At 39.5% G+C, this 25,314-nt stretch overlaps 2 protein-coding genes across 2 annotated transcripts; both read left to right on the forward strand.

The window, feature by feature from the left end:
• The first annotated feature begins 7,430 nt into the window (after positions 1-7,430).
• On the forward strand, positions 7,431-8,163 carry LOC149943764 (uncharacterized). The gene is made up of 2 exons (XM_090176187.1): positions 7,431-7,623; positions 7,703-8,163. The coding sequence occupies exons 1-2, from the start codon at positions 7,431-7,433 to the stop codon at positions 8,161-8,163; spliced, it is 654 nt and encodes a 217-aa protein (XP_090032313.1).
• A 38-nt stretch (positions 8,164-8,201) lies between these two features.
• Positions 8,202-8,513, forward strand: LOC149943765 (uncharacterized). Its single transcript, XM_090176189.1, has one exon. It carries the CDS (start codon positions 8,202-8,204, stop codon positions 8,511-8,513), a length of 312 nt encoding a protein of 103 aa, XP_090032315.1.
• The last annotated feature ends 16,801 nt before the right edge of the window (positions 8,514-25,314 follow it).

Below are 25,314 nucleotides of genomic sequence, written 5' to 3' on the forward strand. Positions count from 1 at the left end.
AGTTTTTTTATCTTACCGCCTCGTCGGAACAATTTGATCACCCGCCATATTTAAAAAATCGATAGCGTTATTTAAAATAAAAGTGATATCGGCCAATCAATTGCTGGTTCTATAGTGACGTAATGTAACATGTAATTTATTATTATAAAGAAATCAAGCTAGATGTCCCACGTTACCGGCGGTAGTCGCTCTTTGAGTTCTGATTGGTTGATATTGATCGATCGTCTGTCACGGGTGTTTGGCTCTTTCTCAGTTACGCGGCAGCATTCTAGGTACCTATGAGATTTCTATGGTCTATTATCCTGAATTATGCAATAACTATTTCGATTTAAAATCCGAAAAATATTAAAATTGACGCGTTTTTGCGCTATAAAAAAACTGGTTTTCCCAAACCCCGGACATTCAAGCTCTGCCCCTTCCCGAAAAATCCTGAAATGACGTCCCTGGTCAGCTCTTCATCTCGTATTTGATGTGTTTTATGAAATGTCTATCTTTAATTAACATTGTTATAAAATGTGAGCGACTTCATGTTGAATTAAATTTGAAATAAATCCTTAGAAAGCCATTTCCCACAGAAGAACTGCGATGTCCCGTAAAACCTATTTCGGGCGTTAAAAAAATTCAAGAATTGCAATTAAATATAGCTAAAATTTAACTTTACTTGTTAGTACCTGCTAACTTTGATATTGAATAGGCGCTTAAATAAAACATCTTCCCAGAAATTGCCAAGAAGTAATATTTCCGACAGCCAGGACTCATAAGTTACTATTTATATAATGCTTGTTGAAATATTAGAAAGATAGAAACTTTTCTCGAACATAACATCGGTTTTTTGCTAAGCCTTAACATGCCAAAAAAGTTACCTGGTTAAAAGGAAACACTTGTTGCATACTGTACTGCAAAAGTAAAACGTTTAGTTCTAAAGGAATTAGTTTTCATCTTTTTCCGAAAGATAATTTTATACGAAATGAATTAACTCTGTCTCCATGAGAAGCCTTAAAATTGCCTGGTAATATCATATGTAACATAATCACTCATAAGTATTCCATAAAAGCATTTTCGATAATGTAGCCTTGTTCACGGGATATGACGAAATACGCGTCATCAACTTTACTGATGGGAAACGGAAGTTAGTGAGAAATCCTCGCGCGTTTCTGGCTTTGCCCATGTCAAGTTTAGCTCGTGCCTCGCGATCACGTGATTTAATTTCCATGGTAACCTTTTCTATAGCGCAAGGATTATAAGCATTTTTGCATTTTTGGGTCCGCTTAATGTATGTTCCGCGTGAAACAATCTCTCATTGAATTTTTTTCAATGGAAATGTTATACAGAGGCATACTTATGAGTAATTATGTTACATATGGTAATATATATGAGTAATTATGTTACATATGGTAATATATATGAGTAATTATGTTACATATGGTAATATATATGAGTAATTATGTTACATATGGTAATATATATGAGTAATTATGTTACATATGGTAAGATATATGAGTAATTATGTTACATATGGTAAGATATATGAGTAATTATGTTACATATGGTAATATATATGAGTAATTATGTTACATATGGTAATATATATGAGTAATTATGTTACATATGGTAATATATATGAGTAATTATGTTACATATGGTAATATATATGAGTAATTATGTTACATATGGTAATATATATGAGTAATTATGTTACATATGGTAATATATATGAGTAATTATGTTACATATGGTAATATATGAGTAATTATGTTACATATGGTAATATATATGAGTAATTATGTTACATATGGTAATATATATGAGTAATTATGTTACATATGGTAATATATATGAGTAATTATGTTACATATGGTAATATATATGAGTAATTATGTTACATATGGTAATATATATGAGTAATTATGTTACATATGGTAATATATATGAGTAATTATGTTACATATGGTAATATATATGAGTAATTATGTTACATATGGTAATATATATGAGTAATTATGTTACATATGGTAATATATATGAGTAATTATGTTACATATGGTAATATATATGAGTAATTATGTTACATATGGTAATATATATGAGTAATTATGTTACATATGGTAATATATATGAGTAATTATGTTACATATGGTAATATATATGAGTAATTATGTTACATATGGTAATATATATGAGTAATTATGTTACATATGGTAATATATATGAGTAATTATGTTACATATGGTAATATATATGAGTAATTATGTTACATATGGTAATATATATGAGTAATTATGTTACATATGGTAATATATATGAGTAATTATGTTACATATGGTAATATATATGAGTAATTATGTTACATATGGTAATATATATGAGTAATTATGTTACATATGGTAATATATATGAGTAATTATGTTACATATGCTGGTAATATAAAAATATTCTGTATAATTTTAATTATTTATACCATAAGATTAAGATGATAATAATAATAATATTATCTTCTTATACTTAGTTTTAGTAACAATATATATTTTACTTTTAAATATATTATCGAAAATTAACATTAGTATGTTCCTTATACACGTGAGCCGATGCGTTTCTTATCTGACGCAAAATTCTCATGAGGGCAAAAACGCTTCTCCTATTGGCTTAAATATGACTTTTTGGCTATCCATTCTAACCGTTTAACCGACCGACCGGAAATAGCTCCTTCCCAGATGAATTTGGAGAGGGGAGTAAAAACAGAGTATCTTTTATTGAAGCGGCCATTAACAAATCAATAATTTCAATTAAATCAACCATTAAGACAGCGTGAAGCTTTACAAGATTCGATCCGATATGGTCTAGTGGCTAGGATATCTGGCTTTCACCCAGAAGGCCCGGGTTTGATTCCCGGTATCGGAGCTATTTTCGGACATTTCTCCTATACTCCTATGTTTTTGAAAAGTTCATTAATCGTTTAAAATGAAATTACAAGTAAATGAGCGCTTAATTCCGATTTTTTTAAAAGGAATTAGCTTACACTTAGAGCGTGTGGGCTATCGTTAGCAACGCTAAAATCCACTCAAGCAAGGCATCCTCCCCAAGTATAAATAAATACAATATTGTTTATATATTTAGAAAACTGCAACTATCAAAATTTGAGCTAATATGAGAGCGAACAACTTTATTTACTTTTTGTGGTACACGTCAAAATTTAACAAGTTGGCAAGCCAAAATATACCTATCCTCGGAAGAATTTGCCCTTGGGTGTATTAACTACTGGACATATTGATGATATTTCGCTATCAGAAGCATCCTCAAAAAATGTTATCCCGGTGCTATCCCAACCAGTAGATTTTTTTTTAATTATAAATATTACAAATGTTATTGCCTTAAACAAATTTCAATATCAATAGAACAAAAAAACCAACTTTAGACCCAAAACGTTATTAAATTACCAAAGCAACAAAATGAGAAATAGAACATACAAAATTTAAAATTATTAGAACGCTCACGAAAAGTAAAATATACGTGCAAGCAACTATTTTATAGAGAAAAACCAACCCTTTGTATTATAGGACTTGTCACGTTGAAATTATCTACGGATCCAATTAGTTTCATTCCGACTTTCCTCAAAGTGATCCGTTTCCCAGAAAAGGTGAATTAGGTCCCTAGATCCCAGAGGATGGGAAGCGGGCTTCCCTAAGTGGTTTCTCCTCTATAGCGGAGGTCATGTCGGGGCTCCTCTACCTTATTGTATTTTACCCTTTTGAGTTCTTATCTAAAAAATACCGTGCCGATGGTCGTAAAAAGACCCCGATTGCTATTTATAGAATTGATGACCAGTTACACGGAGGTTTGAAGCAGTGGCGTAGCTGAGAACTCAGAGGCCCCCCCCCGCAAAAATCCCTATGAGGCCCCCCTATATAATTTTTTTTATTGTTAGCTGGGCAACCCCGAAGCTCGAGGCCCCCCTTGAAGCTCGAGGCCCCCCCCCGCACCGCAGGCCCTGCGGACCATCAGCTACGTCACTGGTTTGAAGAGCTCGTTTCCTAACTTTCCTTAAAATCGGTTTTGGTGAAAAGCGCTTTTAAAAAGGTGCGGGAGGTACATGCGTGCTCTTCGTTGTTTCTGGTTTTCTTTCCGATTCTCACACCTTCAATTTCTGGATGGGCTTTTTTCTTTACCAGTTGCTCCTATCGTCAGTCAGTAGACCTGTTTTGTATCAAGAACTTAGGATTTAGTTTCTTCTCGTAAATGGACGAAAAAATTGAGGTTTACGTGCAGATGTCATATTTTCTTTTCAATTTCCATTATAAATTAGAAATCAGTTTTTTTTAAATAAAATTTTTAAGCAAAGAAGAGCCATTTTGCAGATAATTTTAAAGTTTTTAAATTCCCAGGACACTGCTGAAAACGCCACTATTTTATTTCGCGGAAAGAAAAAGAAGACATTTTGGATGAAGATTCGATGTTCAATAGTCCAGGTCGCTGCTTTATTTAATACTTTGTAGTTTTTTTATCATTGTAAATATTACATAACGTGTTTTTTTCATTGAACTATATAAACCCGTTTCCTAAACTAAATCGGCAGTCACGGTTTGAACCTGCTCGTACTCTGTATTGGTCACAGTGTTTCCACATTGCGGGGAAAACTGACTAAGAGCGCTACAAAATATTCGAAACCGGGAAAAAGGGATAAAAGCGGGGAAATTCACTCAGAACGGAAAATTTCGCGGGAAAAGTTAACGATAGAGAAAACTATAGTGCAGGCTTATTTCTAGACCTTTTCGTTTATCGTACTTATTTCTAGACCTTTTCTGAACTCGCTAGATTCACGGCGCAAAGTTGATCACTGCTTCCTCGGATCAGCTCTTGATCTAATAGTTGATTTCATAAAATAAAAAGTGGTCTTGCCCAACTTGTTAAAATGTTGCTCTTACGTCACAAGACCCAGCTTTATTAGTATTATTTTTCGCACGAGCGATTTGCACGCGGACTAGAATAAGCTATATTCCTCGCGAGTGTAGCGCGCGCTCGTAGGCTTGTCAAAGTAAGAGACTGTGACGTAAGAGCCACGTTTAAACAAGAAGGCCACGTTACTTTATAAAAAGATCTATTAGAATCGTCTGCTTCGGCCCGGCTTGCCGTTACGAACTTACGGGCCATATCATGTATTCATTTCGAAGAATGGCTGTCAGTCGGGTGGTTTTCCAGCCCAATTGGGCTACTTTTGAAAAAATACAATGAACCAATGTTCACTCAGCTTCCAAAACTAGTGAGATTCTTTTTGTGCTTGCCTAGTAGTTTAAAATCTATTAAAACTGAAAAAAAAGGAACCGATTAGGGAATTATACCATTTGTGGCATCCTTAAACTTAAATATGGAATGAAAAGATCAGGAACCAAAGCAGAAAACTTTGAACTAAACGAAAACATGGTTAGGCGGTTAAAAAAAAGTACAAGCTAATGCTCAAATTGTTAGAGAAAATTTTTAAGATTTGTTTCTGATATAATTTTAAAGTTCCTAGTAAGTTGTTAACAATATTGTTGTTAAAATACTGACAACAATAAGTGATAATTTAAAAATCACCATATGTTTTGTTGGTTTTGCAATAAATGCAGTCATTTTTATTAGATTTTTAAAGTTCCTAGTAAGTTGTTAACAATATTATTGTTAAAATACTGACAACAATAAGTGATAATTTAAAAATCACCATATGTTTTGTTGGTTTTGCAATAAATGCAGTCATTTTTATTAGATTTTGTCATAATTTAGTCCACATTTGGGAAAAAATAAGTGCCGTCGGTTAGAATTTAGCGGGAAAAATTGCGGGAAAAACGGTTTTCGAAAACGGGAAAAATTCATTTATCCGCTCCAAAAAAAGGGGAAAATTAAGTCGCCCGTGTGGAAACACTGATTGGTCATCACGTAATAAAATATTTGTTTGTACTAGAATTGAGTAATAGCTGAGTACCTTAGACTTTATAATCAAGTACACGTTCATTTATTGGTCCGTCGAGCCGGATTATTCACATCGAATAGCGTCACAACGTTACCTCGTCGAGTCCAGCTATTAATTACGTGAGATAATTTGTCTTCAAGGTTCCAGTGCCACAACAAAGGGGTTAACACTTCATAATGGGTGCCCTGTTAACGAAACGGAAGGCCATCAAAGGTCAAGTCACCAGAATCGAGAACAACGTTCTTCAATCATCAAAGGTCGAGCTACTACCATTATCTGATGGAGCGGCTACCCTGTACATTGACAGGGTTCAGAAACTCATTCTAGATCTGGATTCGCTACGAGAAATCATCAACATTAAATGCAGTAATGAGTTTGAAATACACGAAGCTGAATTCAACGGTATAGCAACAAGACTCGAGAAACTTGACATCCTGCTTCGAAACGCACACAGCAAGATTCTAGCGGCAACTGCTAACGTATTGCCGGCTGCCAAACCATCATCGGTTACCGCCATTTGACCTTCCGAAGTTTGGTGGAGAATACACAGAGACGCTTCCCTTTCACGATTTGATTCTGGCTACGGTCCATAACAACACCTCTCTATCCGGTGCCCAAAAATAACATTATTTGAAGAATTTCACGTACGCCGTTGCCGCCCGCCTGATACAGCCCCTCCAGTTAACAGACGGAAACTACGCTGAAGCATGGGACATTCTCAACAACCGATTTAATAATACAAGATAAGTTGTGGATGCACATGTCAAAAGCCTCTTCAGCCAGGCGTCAATGAAGGAAGAGATTGCAACGGCTCTACGCTGTCTCATCAATACCACGTCAGAATTTATCAGATCATTGAAGGTCCTTCAGGAGCCGGTCCAGCACTGGGATGTGATTCTTCTCTACATCGTCAAAGAAAAACTCGACACGGAGTCTAGATGCCAATGGGAACTATCGTACACTGGGTCCAAACGTCCGAAGTTTGAAGAACTCACTACATTTCTCGAACAACGCGCCAGAGCTTTGGCTAATTCTGCCCAAGGAATATCACGAACCAAAGACGTCTCGTATCAGAAGAAAACATGTGTCATCACAACATGGGGCCGTCAAATCCAAATGCAGCATCTGTAATGACGACCATTGAATTTTCAAATGCTCAACATTGATCAAGGCTTCTTTAGACGAGATATGGACACTGGTAAAAAAAGGAACTCTCTTTGCTTTAATTGTCTTCGTCAAGACCACCAGATCAACGATTGCAAAGCGGGAGCCTGTAAGCGTTGCAATTTGAAACACAATACGCTACTACACCGAGACACCGAAGACTTAGCCCTACAACACATTTAACCTTAAAAGATATATTTAATAAAATAATTGAATTGAATTGAGTTCAACGATCAAGACTCATGTGTCACGGAAACAAACCCGGATGACATCAATTATCTCAAGGGAGTTTCAAGTCATCTTGCCAACAGCTAAAATTGAGATCATGGGACAGACGGGGCAGTTCAAGTCACTACGAGCACTGTTGGACTCCGCCTCTCAAGCAACGTTCATCACAGAACAAAGCGTACGGCAATTGCATCTCAAACGAAGTCGATATAACGTTTCAATCGGTGGTATTGGTGCCTCTGGTATCGGAACGGCTCGTGGCAGCGTCCAACTGCAGATCAAAACTGGAAGTGACACCACGATATCCGTCGAAGCGCTCATTCTCTACAAGATAACCGAAGATTTACCGAGTCTACCATTCAACCCAAGTCACTGGTATCACGGTCACCTACAAGGGTTTACTACTGGCCAATTACACCGGTCATATTCCTGGTTTCGTGGACGTACTGCTGGGAGCTGATGTGTACTTCGAGGTCGTCCAAGACGGCAAACGGAAGGGCAAGGGGAAAATCCCGGTGGCATTAAAGACGACCTTTCGTTGGGCTATTGGCGCTGAAGTACGGCCTAACCACTCAAGCACGTGGTCTTCATCAACAAACGTTCACTCCTTGACCTTGGATGAACAGTTGTCTAAATTTTGGGAATTGGAAGAGCTAATCCCAAGGAAAATGCTAACGTCCGAAGAAAGACTATGCGAACGTAACACACGTGTTGCCGAGATCAGACTGGAAGGTTTACAGTTCGGTTGCCGTTTAAAACAGCGCCCACGGAGTTGGGAGACTCTAGGAAAACAGCCATCCGAAGACTGTCGAGTATTGAACGACGCTTAATGGCAGATTCGTCTCTTCACGATTAATATCATAAATTCATGGAGGAGTATCTCGACATGATACACATGGAGCTCGTACCTCAGAGCGAATTAGGTAAGCCAGCGTTCTACTTACCTCATCACGCTTTCATTAAGGAATCAAGCAGTACAACGAAACTGCGAGTCGTCTTCGATGCATCGCCCAAGACATCCACCGGCCTATCCCTCAACGACATTCTATTTGTAGGACCTAGACTGCAAGTCGATCTGGTCACTTTGCTAATGCGCTTTCTATCGTACCCCATCGTTATAACGGCAAATATCGCCAAAATGTTCCGTCAGATTCTAATGCATCCAGAGGACACCGACTGACAACGAATTCTCTGCACGCCAGATCATACGAGTCCAATCCAAGAGTATCGTATATTGCGTGTCACCTAAGGGAAAGCATCAGCACCGTACTTGGCGACCAAGACACTTCAACAGCTGTCTCGGGACACAGAACAAGTCTACCCGTTGGCATCAGAAGCTCTCTCTGAAGATTTTTATATGGATGACTGAGTGACTGGCGCATTCACGACATCCGAAGGTTTGGAACTCCAAAAACAACTGATCAAAGCGACAACTGAAGCTGGATTCGAACTAAGAAAATGGGCCTCAAATGATTCTGTATTATTGGAATCAATTTATTCAGAGCTAATTGAAATTCATTGACCCCTTCGAATCAACAACGACGAAACCATCAAGACCCTAGGACTTCATTGGACACCAGCAGCTGATTACTTCTCTTACTCTGTAGCAGATTCGGAAACCAGAACCATAACCACGAAGCGAACAATTCTTTCCGTCAGGGCGAAGGTGTTTGATGCGCTTGGTCTTCTGGCGCCCGTCATAGTCATTTCAAAATTACTGCTTCAAAATATGTGGCAACTAAAAATCGACTGGGATGAACAGTTACCACCAGCCCTGATCTGCAGATGGCGACACTTCAAGGAAATCTTGTCCGAGATGGAAAATCTAAAAATACGACGCTACATCTCGCAATCCAACGTTCGAGAAGCAAGTTATCATGGGTTTTCTGACGCTTCAGAAAAGGCATTTGCAGCAGTCGCCTATCTAAAGACTATCTCAACCAGTGGAGAAGTTCATGTCCAACTTGTCGCGGCCAAGACGAGGGTCGCTTCATTGAGAAAAACTATCCTACCCAGGTAGCAACAGCACGTGTAGATTTGGTGGATACTAGGTTATTATTGTAGAACATAAATCATAAAAAAATCATAATCAGCTAGGCTAATACCCAAGGCACCACCTTAGGCCTAAGTCATCATGCGACTTTTGAAGCCCTTAATTCAGGTGGCCGGGTTACAATGCGTAGGAGGGTGGTGGCAAGCCCTGCATGCCACGAGATCGAGCCAACAGCTCCCTACACTAACTATTACCGTTAACCTAGACGTGTGGAGAAATATAACAGGTGGTCCACACGTGTTTCTATGGTTTTTTTGTACACCAAATGAAGTTCGTGCACAAATACTCGGGGCGTACACGTGTTGGTTTCGGTTACCATCCACGAAAAGAAATTCGTGCACAAATACTCGTGGTCTACACGTGTAGGTTTCGGTTACCGTCCACGTAACGAAATTCGTGCACAAATACTCGTGGCCTACACGTGTTGGTTTTGGTTATCATCCACGTAAAGGTATTCAAATACAATTAATTAACTGGCAGCTCAACCCTCCGGTGGCACCACATTTTAGGGCCGGAGATAAATCCGTAAAGTTTCATCTCAAGAGAGTCATTGGAACAACAACATTGAACGTTGCCTCAACTCTCGGCCATTGACTCCTATGAGCTCCGATCCGAATGATCTGTCCGCCTTATCTCCGGGACACTTCCTGATTGGAGAACCGTTGACGATGATTCCCGAACCAGATCGAACGTCCGAAAAGGTCAACTGCCTATCCCGATGGCAGTTGGGCCAAAAAATACTTCAACACTTTTGGAAACGTTGGAGTATTGAATATCGATCTCGGCTTCAACAACGCCCAAAATGAGCCACTCCAAAACCGAACATGGATGTCGGCGCTTTGATACTCCCTCCAACGAAATGGAAACTGAGCCGCGTCAAAACTCTTCATCCGGGCGATGACCAGCTCGTTCGAGTTGTAACAGTGAAAACTGAGGACAAGGAACTTGAACGACCTGTTGTAAAATTATGCCAACTACCGTTGGACTAATCACTGAAACGAGTTTTTCAAGGCGGCCGAATGTTCAATAGTCCAGGTCGCTGCTTGATTTTGTGGTTTTTTATCATTGTAAATATTACATAACGTTTTTTATTAATTGTAATTGTTTTTTAAATGAAATATATAAACCCGTTTCCTAAACTAAATCGGCAGTCACGGTTTGAACCTGCTCATACTCTACTCTGTAATGGTCATCAAGTAATAAAATATGTGTTTTTACTAGAATTATTGTACAACTAAACATTTAGTACCAAAAATTACGGAAAATACCAGATAAGGGACACCTTGTTCTTTCTTGGAACGCGCTTTTGTAGTTACATGAATAGGGGAAAGTGATTTTAAGATCGCTTTATCGCGAAAACTAGTTGTCCGAGGTAGTTTGCGATAATGCGGTTTTCCTCCTTGAAACGCGCTCTAGCAGGTGTTACATGAAGAGGGGTTAAAAGCGCGTTCCGATAAAGCGCTCTTCGAGCCTCCATGTAACCGCGCTCGTTTCAAAACATTTTGGCGGGAAATATTTTGGGGGTATTATTGTATTTTGGTGGGTTAGATAACAATTAAGGGATAGTTGCCAAGCCAAGTGTCAGGCCATGAAATATAAGCCATAAAAGCATTGCCGTGAAAAACTTTCAAAATATTCGTAGCGTCCATCATAAATCTCAACTAATTGTCACATAGATTCGTGTTTGCCGAAATATTTTGATTGGGTATGGATAACTCCAACCAGGATCAGCGATTAGGCCTCTCCCAAGGTACCTACAGGTGACCCCGAAGATCCCGGATGTCCTGAGACATCAAAACCCGGGAACTCTATTCAAAAAAGCTGAGTTGTGATACGGAAGGGGTCCGAGGGTGAGAGTTCAAATAAAAGAAAAAAACGGGGTTTCCCGATTTTAAATACGTTAATGCCGGGAGTAGTGGCATACTCCTGTAATCCCAAGCGTCTGGGAGGCAGAGTTTGTGGATGGCCGTGTGAGGGCGACCACCAATCCCCCAACGGGTGGTCGGAATACATCCGCCACGAGTGTCCCCACCCCTGTCCCCACGTATCCCCCCGATGGCGTGGCCATTACACATATCTCGCCCTGATTAATCCGCTGGACGGGCGGACCGCATTTGTCCCCCCTCCCCGTCCCGCTCATGCCTCAAAAATCTTCGCCGGTCCCGCGGTCTTCTCAGACCCACTCAGCCCTTGTATCTTCCTTCCTTGAATAAAAAAAAAACTCTTCGTTAATAAAATAAAGTTAGCGCGCTATCGTTCAACGCGGTTCAAGCTATATGTGTGAGCTACATGTGTGAATCCAAGTTGTCTCGAGGTTGGAATCGTCTTACGACACTGTCATCTCCAAACTCCTAGTCTTCTTCTGTGGCCAACTTCGCTAAATCTTCAAATTCCGTTTCCGGATGTGACATCTCAGCAACACTTGGGATAAGTACAATTCAACAAATTACATGGCTTTGGCTTGGCGTTTAGTTTTAATATTTTGGGATTTGTAAATAAATGTTTACAGATTTGTATATCGTAAGAGTGTAAGATTTGGGGAAAGACGTTGCTACTTTGACGTGGGACGGGATTGTCGGTGAATTAATAGAATTGTTTAGTATGTGGAATCACTAGGTCGTTTATGTTTTTACTATATATTAAAAGGACCATTGGCACGGTATCTGTTTCGATCATTTAAAATCATACCCCTAGTTTTTAAGTTTTCTGGAGCTCCGAGACCCACCTTTTTGTACATGCGAGAGGGAAACCCAAAGGTTAGTATTTATTAGTGAAAGCACTAATAAAAACTGCGTGGGCTAATGACGACAACCCAACGAAGCCGGTAAAAATCAAAGCAAATAAAAATCGTAGACATGAATTCTCCCCCACATTGTTAACAAACAAGAAAAATAACCAATAGAAAAATATATAACAATAATCAATCAATCAACAAGGTAATTAAAATACTTAGAAATCCAGAAAATTTCAATCCATATACCCACAGTAATGAAAATTGTAATAGAAAAAAACCAAAAACACCTTACCGTTAACAATTTCCGGCTTATAACGCACACAAAAAACCTTAACTGAATAGTGAAGGCTAGACAACAGCACTTATCTCAAAATATAAAACCAACGTAACCACATTTATGAAAATGTATCACACATTTAAAGCCGATAAAGGTGGGGTGGCGGAGTGGTTAGCACTTTCGCCTCGCAGCAAGAGGAGCCGGGTTCGATCCCAACTTGTGGCACTGGGTGAAAACTCAGAACTATATCCATCCAAGCATGGCAGGCTACTATCAATGGTTCTTTGCACCGTGACAGAAAAGCCACTTGCTGAGCATCCCAAACGCTGCACTGAAAAAAATCAGTACGTTAAATAAGTAGGAAACGTAATTCGTGACCCAGGGGACGTTCAGTAAATAGAAAAATGAGCCAATGCCCAATGGTGTGTTAGCGTTGAAAGTAGTTAAACAGAGCGTTCAGAAAGTATTTGGTCGGAAAAGGTCTTTGGCTGCATTTCCTAGTTACCATGTACCCAGGCTATTTAAAAAAAGGAATAAGAAAAATTTACATAGTGGTATGGAAACTTTCATCCACATAATCGTTAATAAGTGAATGGCCTTTCCTATAGAATTGAAAGGAATCTCTATTGGTTACGGTTATACCTCTCGGAGAACATGTTATTAGATGCAACCCTGTCTGCGTATTCAATTCCTTAATTCACTCACAACAGATAATCCACAATCTAGTCATATTGGATCACTGCAACTATTAAAAGAAATTAAAGGCAATAAATTTAACGTACCAGAAAAATGAAAATTGTAATAGTTTTAAGATATTCTATACGTACGTGGTTATCTCCTGTTCAATTATCCTCCTTTTAAAAATCCTAGGTTAATCACTAGTGCTAGATTTATGAAGTGCATTCCGGAAATGGCTACGAAATATATCTAGTTTCGGTGTATTTTGAAACCTAAAATTATGAAATACATTAGAAATATTTATTTCGAAAAAACAATTACTTTGTTGCTTACAGAGCTTTAGGGCTAAAAGTTGAAATCCTCATTTCTTCAATATCGAGGATGAAATACATCAGTTAACAACCCGCTTGTTAAAAAATTTTAAATAAAAATCTTCATTTTCCATGACACCTTCCACCTCTAATGACATATTATATATATATGGGATTCAAATCAAGGGACTCATTGGCGGTCAAGCAGGGTAACACCTGTTTGGTATTAACCAAAGCTGTAGATGTATGGTCATAACCAAAGGCCTGATTAGAAAAATATATACCCCATTGACTGCCCTGATCTGAAACATTAACTTCAAATTGAGTATCTTGATCACAAAGTTCTACGCATGTCTGTGTAACTTGATGGCAAACATCTACGGAACACTGTATTGCTTGATCTTGAGTAGTAATGGAGCACTGCTGACTTGATGGTTGCACATCACTTAAGGAATACTGAGTTTCCTGGTCATAAGTTTTACAACTGTTATTCTCTGGCACAGATGAATTATCGGTCAATTTATAACAGAAAATGAAAGAAACTTCATGAACGTTTAAAAGATGCTGACAGAAGAGTTCATTGCTTCTGAAATCACGCATTCCGGCAGAATGACTGACCCGAATATAATTAATATGTAACAGCGTTTTGGGCCTAATCTTAGAAGTTGCGTTTTTGTTCGAACACTGCTTTACCCATTGGGATTTTAATTGTTGAAAAGTATCAAAAGCATTGAGAAGGCTTACTCTAGTTCTGACACTCTCAATAGGTTGGCGTTTGGAATTATCGGAATCAGGCTTATTTATTTCCATAACTAAAATAGAAAATATGTACCACGTACTCGCCATACGTAACCCTAAATGGCTAACAAAGCGAAAAAAATCGCGGATGAATACGTTTGACGCTTTTAGAGAAACGAAAAATCCAAAGGAAACGCGCAGCGCTTTCCGACTCCAGCGGCATAAACTGTAAATATTCCGAGCATATTCGTTCTGCCCTCCCAAAAAACATCCCCCGAATCCGCGTCAACGATGACGTTTTTTGAATTTTCTTCCCCCCCCCCCCCCCCAATAAAGCTCCCCTTGACAGTTCCTTTAAGGAGAGTTATTGAAGTTATATGATCTCTATTCATTTTTTGATTTAATAATTTGAATGAACTAGAAATAATTGAAAATGTTGACAGATCGAGCGCTTTTAATGTCAGTAATCAGTCGATGGTGTTCGAATTTTTTTACGCTAGGTAAATCTTTTGTAAAATGTCGTCAATCCCTTAATTCCAATATAAAGATCGAATGTACTATTCTAAGCTAGTCTCATTCTGCGAGTCCAAAAATTCCGAGCGAACCAGCCGGACTATAATTAATAGCTACATTATTCTTAATGAGATCGAAAATGAATTTTTGTCGTACGAATAGTGTTGCTATATAAAAAGTGCTATAGGCTTTTCCATAAAGTAAGCGATGTTTGCTGATCTTGTTTTTTGTAGCTCATTCGTCTCGAAATACGTAGAAGTTCAGCAGCAACATCAAACAAGAAAGCCAATGTTACTTTATAGAAAGGCCTATTGAACAGAGAGTCGGTTATTTTCGGGCCTCATTTACTTTAATGAGTTACTAACTAAAATTAACAGCAATAACTTTAAATTGTATGATTGAATGTTGTACATCAGAAGTTTATGTACAAAAATCCACGCATTTGGTAGTGTTAACTTTGCTATTTCATTGTTTCATTTACACTTAAACGGCCACAGTTTCGTTCAAAATTTCAGGTGATAGCAGTTCCAACGAATGATAATTTGGCATTTTTCAAGTGTATTTCCGAAATTCAAACGATTATATGGGGCCTATTAAAACACGTTTAAGCATGAATCTTTTTAAGCCATGAATATTCAACTTTATCATTATCCACGGTATACTCCGAGAGAGCGTGGGGCGAAGCCTATTTTCGCTCCGCACTAGTGATTTCCTTTTTTAAATAATGAGGTAGGATAAATAGAGATCCAAACTAATCTGGGATTCACGGGACAAGTTCTAATTGAGTAGGAGAAATAGGCTTAATTAAGTTTCAACTTTATCCAATCGTGTTGGCGCCATCTGTTTCTATAAGCAGACACTTTTGTAAAATATATTAAGGTTTAGTTTTCCAATAACACGATTTGATTAAGTTCATTTACTAGGCGGCATGCCTAACTCTCCAACTCAACAAATACTGTCCGGCGAAACGGCAGGTCCTGGAAGGCGGATTTGGATCTCTATTTATTCTACCTCATTGTTTTTAAACGATAAGAACGAATTCGGAAATGATGTAATTTTAGCGCAAGATAGTTTACGAGAGCAGAATAACCGCAAAATGACTTGTCACGGACTTTTCGCGTTATTTTATCGAGTGTCTGCGACGTTTTTAACAGTTCAAACATACAATCTTTCTCTGAAAACCTAAGCCTCGGTGATATTTTATTCAAAGCTATTAGACCTTTTTCAAAATAGATATCGCACATTCGCACTCATCTTTATATTTTTAGGTTTTTAAGGAACATTTTGATAAAAGTACTGACAGATAACTGACTAAAGGAAGGGGATTTTTTAACAATAGGTACTTTTGTTTTTTTATTTTGTTTTTTTGGTTTGTTATTTGTCAAGGATTACAGTAATGCAAAAAGTTTTAACCGCAAGTTATTATTTAAAAAGATATGATCAATGTAAAATTGCTACTTGCAAGCAATTTTTACAACGGAAAATACGACATATTTCGAGATTTCTGTATGTGTTGGATGAGGTAGGACTGATGACGAGGACGATTCTTTAAATTACTAGATTGTAATACTTTTTGGATAAAGTAGGACTGATGACGAAAAAGAAATAGGCTGATATGCAAAACAGTACTAACTTTTAATGGTTGGGAATTTTCCCCGTATTTCAACGCATTTTAGCCTTTTTTTAACCATACTATGTCATATTATATGTCATCTGTGTGATGTTGACTTAAACAACGTCGAATGTATTCTAAGTATTGGCGCCTAACGGCGCCGCGCACTCACTTCGCTCGAGCGCTGGGGGCGCGCGGCGCCTCCCCAACCCCATACTAAAAAAAGCTATGGGCCATCTATAACGCAACCTAGAGGACAGCACCAAGCCTGACGCATCAAGTATCGTCAACCCGATATTAATCCAACCTAATAATATAAATAACCTAACCTATTATCCCCGCCAAAACCCCTAAAATGCATTGAAATACGGCGAAAATACCTGAAATATAAAAGTAAGTTATTATGTTTTGCATTTCCACATTTTCTTTTTCGTCATCAGCGCCACGTTATCCACGACGCATTAAAATCTAATAATTTAAAGAATCGTCCTAGGGAAAATTCACTGCAAAAGGCCAATGTTTAAAAATGCATATCTTTGTTAATATTCATTTTCGCCAAAAAAAATGAAAATTAAAGTAATCCCCATCTTGCCCTCTATCCAAAAAAAATATATAAAAAAATCGGGTGGGGGGCAGCTATTCTACACTTAACCCAAAATTGCTGGCAAATAACAATTTTATATTTATCATATCTTTCTAAATAATAAATTGCGGTTAAAACTTTTCGCATTACTGTATTCCTTGACAAATAATAAACAAAAAACAATAACAAAATCAAAAAAGCCGTAAACACATTTTCGGTTTGCACACGTTTTAAAAATTTAGTAATATCTTGTCGTTAAATCTAATTCGTCATCAGTCCTACCTCATCCAACACGTACAAAAATCTCGAAATATGTCGTATTTTCCTAGCCTCCTAGGTAAAAATTGCTGGCAAGTAACAATTTTAAATTTATCATAACTTTCTAAATAATAAATTGCGGTTAAAACTTTTTGCATTATTGTAATCCTTGACAAATAATACATCTAAAAAAATAAACAAACCCAAAAAAACAAAAGTACCTATTGTTAAAAATAGCCAAAGGGAGCTTTAAGAACTTAAAGAGGAAGGTCGAATTGTTATTTGTAAATTGCAGTAAAATCGCGACTTTTCCACGGTTTAGGAATTTGTATTTTTTTAACGCTAGGTGGTGGACGAAATCTGTCAATGAACAAGTTGTAGAACATACTCGAAAACCTAAAATGAAATTGGTTTGATCGCAATAGGTCATTGTATTATACCTGTCTATAACTAATCATAACTGTTTAACTACTAATGATTAATCATATTATACTTTATATTTAAATCTTTATTAACTGTCATTCATGTTCCTTACTCAGTCGCTCTCTCTGCTCTGATAACTGGCTTGACTATTATAGCGACATCTGAGAACGTAGGCTGTTGAGAGCGTGAGCCAGTAATAACATACATTACATGTCTCTTTTTTTTTACAAACAACAATATATTTTTTTATACAATGAAAAAATAATATTTTTAGTCTAATAGTTTTTTTGGACGTATAATTGATCGACCCGATCTGGATCTGAGAGAGTTTCCGTGTTAGTGGAACATCCGACGTTTTCCGGGGGACGAGGCGCTCGGACCCGAGAATCAATACGACGAGTCTGTGAATGTAATGGCGTCGAATGGGTTGCACTCATTATACTTCTGGATTGTGTGGTGTGCACTGGAACAATAAAACGTCTGGTCTGAGTGAGCCGCAGTGGAGTGGTCTGTTGAAGATCTTCTCCGTATAATGTTGTGGAGCGTGATGTTCGGGAATGACCAGTGGATTGCAGGGAAGCAGGAGTATGTATTGCGATGGAAGTGCTCCTAGTTAATGTATTGGACGGGGTCGACTCATGTGCGAGAGGTGCGCCTGGCAGTTGAGGAATCGGTTCTGGTGGAGGTCCTGGATTGTAAGGAGCCTCCATAGGGTGATGAGCAATCGAGGCCGGAACACAAATACTTTCATCCATGCTGTGACGTTTGGGTATCGTCTCGTCTTCAAGGTAGACTATAATCATAGGTTGTTGTGTGGCGGTATTTTCAATACTGGCAAAGAGTTGTCACTCAGAAGAAACAGATACAGCCACTCTAGGCCGTAAATGCCAAAGATTTCGCCTGTATCGTACAGCTTCAGGTGTTGCTATTTCGTAGGATCTTGGTTCCGCTAGTTTGTTAAGAATTATTGCTGGAAACCATCCGGAGGTTGTTTTATGCCAGACAGGTTGGCTTTTCTGTAAATCCGATAATTGTTCGGTATGGTTGTCAAAATAGAACTTTTGATTATCCTTGTTGTTTGCCATGCGAGCTCGGGCTTCCAATAAGAGCGGATTGTGTGGGACAAGTTCAGAGTTCAACAACGGAATGGCTGTACGTAATTTTCGGCCCATTAGTAGTTCTGATGGCGATGATAAACCGTCATGCGGAGTAGATCGTAGCTCGAGGAATACGCGATTAAGTCTTGTCCAGAATCTATACCCTTTTTCAATGCCTTTTTCACAGTTTGGACGGCGCGTTCGGCCTGCCCATTTGTCTGTGCGAAATAGGGATTTGTAGTGATATGTGAGATGTTCCAATATTTGTTGTATTTTGCAACTTCATTAGAATTAAATAAAGGGCCATTATCTGTCACTTTTTCGTCCGGATAACCGTGGCATGAGAAACTTCTGTTGCATATAGCAATTAATTGTGTGGCTGATGTTGAAGTTGTTTGGACCGCTTCAGGGTATTTACTGAAGTAATCAATCATCAAAAGGTATGTTTTGTTATTTAAATGATAAAAATCTATAGCTAGCACTTGCCATGGATGATCCGGAATGGGATGTGGCAGAAGCGGTTCCTTTGCATTGGAATTTTGATAGCGCAGGCAAATGGAGCCTGTTTGAATCATGAGGGTTATATCTTTCATTATACCAGGCCAATATATAGCGGCACGGGCTTTTGCTTTGGTAGCCACTATACCCTGATGGATGACGTGTAATGTGGATAACAATTGTTGACGTTCCTTTGATGGGAAGATAATGCGATTACCCCTGCACAGCAATCCATTTACAATATGAAGTTCGTCAGAGAAACTGGCATAAGGGCGTACTGTGACAGGGATACTTTTGTATTGTGCAGGCCAACCATGTGTAATATATGACCAAAGGAGGTTTAAAACATCATCGTTCTTAGTAGCTTGTTGTAATTGGGATAGTTGATCCGGTGTGGCTGTCGCCGCAATAGCCATTATGCACGGCGTAGCGTCCATATCCTCGGTGTTGACGATGTCGGACGTAGTGACATCCCTACTCAGGAGATCTGGAATTAGTAGATCTTTTCCCGGGACGTAGATGAGAGTGAACGTGTATCTTTGTAATTTAATTATCATCCGTTGAAGCCGCGGCGTGACTGTGTCCAGAGGCTTTTGCATTAAGCCAATTAATGGCTTGTGATCGGTATCGATGGTAAACTCTCTGCCATAAACATAGTAGTGATAGCGGTCACAGCCGTATACAACAGCCAACATCTCTTTTTCAATTTGGGCGTACTTAGAGGTCGGCGGAACAAATAAATTAACCTCAATAATTTCAATTAATCATTAAAATTAGTATTATTTGATTTATACGAATAAATTATACGATTAAACAACGATTTAACATGCAAAATTAATAATTTTTTTCGAATATTTCTGAATAATTATCGGTTATGGATAAATATAAACAATCGTATAATTTCTTATTCAAACGCCGACCTCTAGCGCGTACTGCGCTTGTGTGGACGTAAGGGCTGCCGAGGCGTATTGGACTGGTAAGTTATGCTGCAGTAACACAGCACCTACAGCGCTTTGGCTTGCATCAACAGCGAGCACTACTGGAATGGAGGCCAAAAACTGTTGGAGAACTGGGGCCTCGGAGACTAATCGTTTAATTTCCTGGATGTGGGACTCCGCTAAGTCATAATAATAATAATAATCAGCTAGGCTAATACCCAAGGCACCACCTTAGGCCTAAGTCATCATCAGATTATAGTATTTATATACCCCCAGTTTCGCTAGGCACTACTGGCGGTACCACAAGATATACAAACTAGTTTGTATCTTTTCACGCATGTTCATCATCACGCATCCCGCAATTTATTTTATTTTTTAAAAAGTAAAACCACAGCACAAGGAACATGTATAAAAACACTGTAAAAAGGGGTAAAGGAATAAAACCTCTAAAACGGCGTGTAAAAATAAAAACAATAAAAATAACTAGCATCAACCTGGACAAATGTGCCCGAAGTTGCTAGTTATGAAACGCATAACATTATCGAAAACAACCATCTTTTATGTGAGCTTCATATCTCCGAGGTTGCCCCTAGGGACCAGATGGAGAGTGAGAGGACAATTAACTAAGTAGTGCTCAGAATTGCCTGTATCTGACCCACAAACACAGGCAGGACTGAGCACATGTCCTAAACCATGCAAGTAGCTAGGAAACTTGCCGTAACCACTAAGAATCTGCGTTGAGAAGTGGTTGGGGTTGATCGCATTGTCGCCCACGTTAGGAATAAAATTCCTTGTAACATTGCCTTATCACTGGCGCTCCAACTCCTCTGCCAATGCCTCTTGGTAATGCCCCTCAAAATACTTTTAATACTACCCTTGTCGGGTTTAATAGAATGGATCACCTGATTTGTTAATGCACTCTTGGCCAACGCATCCGCTCTCTCGTTACCTAGAATACCACTGTGTGCCTTAACCCAATAAAGGGTGATTCTAGCACCGTGATTATTAATCAACTCCCTAATGATAACACACATTCCATTAAGGTTGCAAGGATTTCCAATGGCTCGTAGAGAAGATAAACTATCACTAAAGATAGTTACCTCTTCATCGTGGGGTCGCTCCCTAGCGAACCACTTAATGCTCTCCAATATGGAGTAAAGCTCAATATAATAAATACTAGGATTATAACTCATGTCTAGACGAAATGTATCTGACACGAGTTCCAATCCATAAGAGAAGACCACAAATTCCGCAGAAGCGGCATTCTCCGATAGCGAACCATCGGAGAAGATCTCTAAACCTGCATTAGTGGGAAGAGCGTCTCCACTTGAAATCTCTACACGAGAGGCTGGGTGCCTTGCCCAAGGGTCGCCCGGGTAAAGAAAATTTCCACCTATTACATTGTAATCACAGTGTTTAGCGCACATCTGTTGGTAAAAAGACCTAAAGATGGTTGCTTCCTCACTTACAACGCTTTATATCGGGGTTAAGTTGGTAATTACCAATAACGCATCGGTAGATATTGTACGATATGCACAGCAAATTTGAAGTGCCGCAATCCGTTGGATTGACCTGAGCTTTCGAACCATCAAAGAGTTCTCAGTCTCGCGCCACCATGCGCCAGTGCCGTAGGTGACAATACGCTCAATGCATCCTTTGTATACCACTCTCAAGGCTCTATAATCCAAACCCCACTCGACCTTGGCAAAACAAGCAATGGACTGAACGAGACGAGTAACCTTATTCTTTACCTCCTCTAAGTGAGGCAAGAAGCATAAAGTTTGATCCAAGGTAACGCCCAAAACCTTGACGGTCTTGACATTAAGGATTCTCTCATTACTAAGAGAAAAAATAGGAAGCCGATTCATCACCTTTGTTTTCGCAAAGGTGATTGCAACAGTCTTCCTAGCGCAGAACTTCAAATTATAAATTGAACTCCACTGTTTGAGAGTATCCAGAACTTCGTTACCAAGAACCTTAAGGCCCCGCCTCGAGGAAGTCCAAACCATCACCTGCAGGTCATCTGCAAAGGCCTGAATAGCACTCGCAGCCGGGTAAACCCGACTCAGAGCGCCATCCATGACTAAATTGAAGAGAAGAGGTCCGTTACAAGAACCCTGTGGACACCCCTTGGTAAGTGACTTACTAAGAACACTACCGCCTATATCAATCGAAGCAATTCTGTTACTTAAGAAACTTTTGTATAAATAATACAAGTTCTTTGGACAAGCAACCTGCCGGAGTCTTGATAGGACCCCCGGAACCCAGACATTGTCAAAGGCCCCCTCTATATCTAGGGAGATTAGACTGGTGTGCAGACCACTCTCTTTGTTATGCTTAACGCATTCGACGATGTTATAAAGAGCATGCATCGTGGAGCGGCCATGTTTGAACCCATATTGGGCTGAATTCATGAGACCTCTCTTATGAAGAGAGTAGTACAGTCTTCTTGATAGGAGTTTATCAAGAACCTTACCCACTACTGACAGTAGAGAGATCGGTCGGTACGATCGAGCGTTCCGCCTATCCCTCCCTTCCTTATAGATCAATGCAATCCTTGCCACTTTCCAGATTTTTGGGAAGTGCCCAAGAGTCAAACATGCATTGTAGAGGCGCACGAAAACCAAGGGACAGACCAAGAACATAATCTTAAAAAATTCGATAGTAATGCCATCAAAACCCGGGGCTTTACCCCTTTTGAAGGAATCAATGACATTAAGTACTTCCTCTTCTTTAAAATCTACGTCGTCTGACTCGACGTACGGTGCTTCGACTGACTCTCTGATTTCCTTGTGTACTTCAAGGTCATCAGCCTGCGAGTCGTCTAAAAAAAGAGAATTAAGAATAGTCTCATATGTTCCGGTTAGTCCCTCTGTCAGCGTGCCATCCTCTCGTTCCACACAGGAGACAGCATCTTTACGTTTGGCCTTGCCAGTTGCCAATTTATAAGGAAGAGAGTAAGGATCCTCCTTCGACACAGAAGAGCAGAAGTCTCTCCAAGACTCCAACTTAGAAGAAATGATAAGGCTCTTGTACTCTCTCTGGAGAGTCAAGAATTCATGTTTGTAGCGTTCTCTCACCATGGGATCCCTAGCCACCTGCATACGTTTTCGCGCAGTGCGTACTAAATTTCGCTTTATGCCAAGACCCTCGTTACACCAGGGAGCCGAGTTATATGTCTTGGCATAGGCATTACGCTTCCTACTAACCTCACATGCATTATGGAAAATTTCCTCAATAGAGGATGCACCATCATCGATCTGATCTCTAGAGACAAATGCTACCTCATTAAGATTCTCAAGAGGACCAGCGATCTGGTCACGAAAACAATCCAAGTCCAGATCCCTCAAATTAACGAAGCCCCATGGACCCTATCCGTTATGGATATATTAAAGAAGATGAAATTATGGTCACTGTTGGAAACCTCATCAGAGACTTCCCAACCAGTGACCATATTGAAAAAATTCATAGTAGCCTGATAGAAAATAGCTAGGGCATATTTGTAGATATAAATAATACAAGCGAGATAAAACCAAGTGAGTTTTATTACGAACGGATAACAACTGAGAATATAAACATATAACAACCTTCGCTTTATATAGCAAAACAGCGTGAGTAAAAAACAATATATACATAAAGTACAATTAGCGGGTTAAGATTACTCGATACCTCCAGGGCAGATATAGGCTGAACAGATAGACGTCGGACTATTCCAACATAGCCAGTGTCAGATCTATCCAGCTATTACCATTGGTACTAGAGAAAGTGGGATCTGAGCTAGGATCATTTAACACGACCAGATCTAGAGACCCCGCAAAGTCAACACAGGCAACACCTCTAGGACAATTGTCCCTTGAGCCCCAAAGATTATGATGGGAATTGAAATCACCACAAATTATCATTCTACGGCCAGCAAAGTTTCTAACCTTTTCAGAGATTAAATTTAAGTGTTCTTCCAAGACCTCCGACAGGGGGGGGAGGTATATAAATGGAGAACAATAAAAAAGATAAATCCCCTTTATTTTAAAAACATAAACCTCGTTAGGTACAGGTGGCGCTGTACATGCGTCGTCTATCGTGACATCTTTCTCTTTTTATTTTTTTTTACAATGAATTACTTAAGTATTTTAACGAAACAACTTTAAAAACGCAAAGTTCAAACGCGCGAAAATAAGTTGAAACAAAACAGGTAACAGAACTAACAAAAACCGAATCGAGTCGGTGGCTTCACGACTCTTCCAAAACGCGTGACTGTAGCGTTGGGCAAGACGTCTGGAACCTCAGGAACACTGGACACAGGAACTGACGGTGATGATGGCACCGGTGGAGATGTCGGTTTTGAGATCTGACTTCCGGCGCTTGAAGGCGTGACCTGGATACTGGCGACGACTCCAAAGTTGGCGTGATACGTTCCCTCCAGCCATCGGCCTGAGTAGGACGGATAACGCTCTGGTTCCGACGGTAGTTGCCCCGGGACGTCTGTACATTCCAAGAGCGAGGAGCTCCAGTAGCAGAGGTTATATGACCAGGAACCCACTGCCTAGGTCCAATACGAAGTCGAACTTTATCTCCAATTTGCATAGCAGGAGCTTTCCGTGCCCCTCTATCGGCATACGACTTCTGTTTGCGTCTAGCCCTACTAAGCTCTTGCGTTACGTCATGCTCGACTTTTGGCAATAGCCTCGCCTGGGTGCTAGGAAGTGTGGACCGTAGCCTTCTAGACAAGAAACGCTGAGCTGGAGATCCGAGGTCTGCGCTTCTAGGCGTATTTCTATAGGCCATGAGACCGGATTGTAGATCCGTCCCGTCTCTGTCACACTTACGGACCAAGTTCTTGGCGATTTGCACTGCCCTCTCAGCCAGACCATTTGATTTTGGATAAGTAGGACTGGACGTACGAATGTCGAAGTTCCAATCTTCAGCGAATTTCTTCATCTCGAAGGAATCGAATTGAGTACCGTTGTCAGATTCCAATACCTCTGGTATCCCGAAGTATGCAAACCAACGCTTCAGGCATTGAACAACCGTTGCGGTATTACTTCGTGGTAGTTCCCAGATGTATATGTATCCTGAATAGCTATCCATCATGACCAATAAATCTCTCTTGTAGTACATGATATCCGCGGCTAGGATTTGGCCGGGATACTCCGGAACGGGCTTCATTAGCAACGGTTCACTCGCTGGCGCCCTCTGATTCGCCTCGCAAGTTGCACAGGTCTCTACCAGGCGCTTGATATCGTTGGTCATGCCAGGCCAGTAGAGAACGTC

Source organism: Leiobunum rupestre, chromosome 5 (assembly GCF_980474605.1).
Source record: "Leiobunum rupestre chromosome 5, qqLeiRupe1.1.hap1, whole genome shotgun sequence".
Classification (NCBI taxonomy): Eukaryota; Metazoa; Arthropoda; class Arachnida; order Opiliones; family Sclerosomatidae; genus Leiobunum; species Leiobunum rupestre.

Excerpts from the sequence above, each read along its gene's own strand:
- LOC149943764 (XM_090176187.1), top strand. The coding sequence starts at position 7,431 with ATGGGACAGACGGGGCAGTTCAAGTCACTACGAGCACTGTTGGACTCC. Across the intron at positions 7,624-7,702 it reads ACTGCAGATCAAAACTGGAA|TCACTGGTATCACGGTCACC; the intron begins GTGACACCACGA and ends ATTCAACCCAAG.
- LOC149943765 (XM_090176189.1), top strand. The coding sequence starts at position 8,202 with ATGGAGGAGTATCTCGACATGATACACATGGAGCTCGTACCTCAGAGC.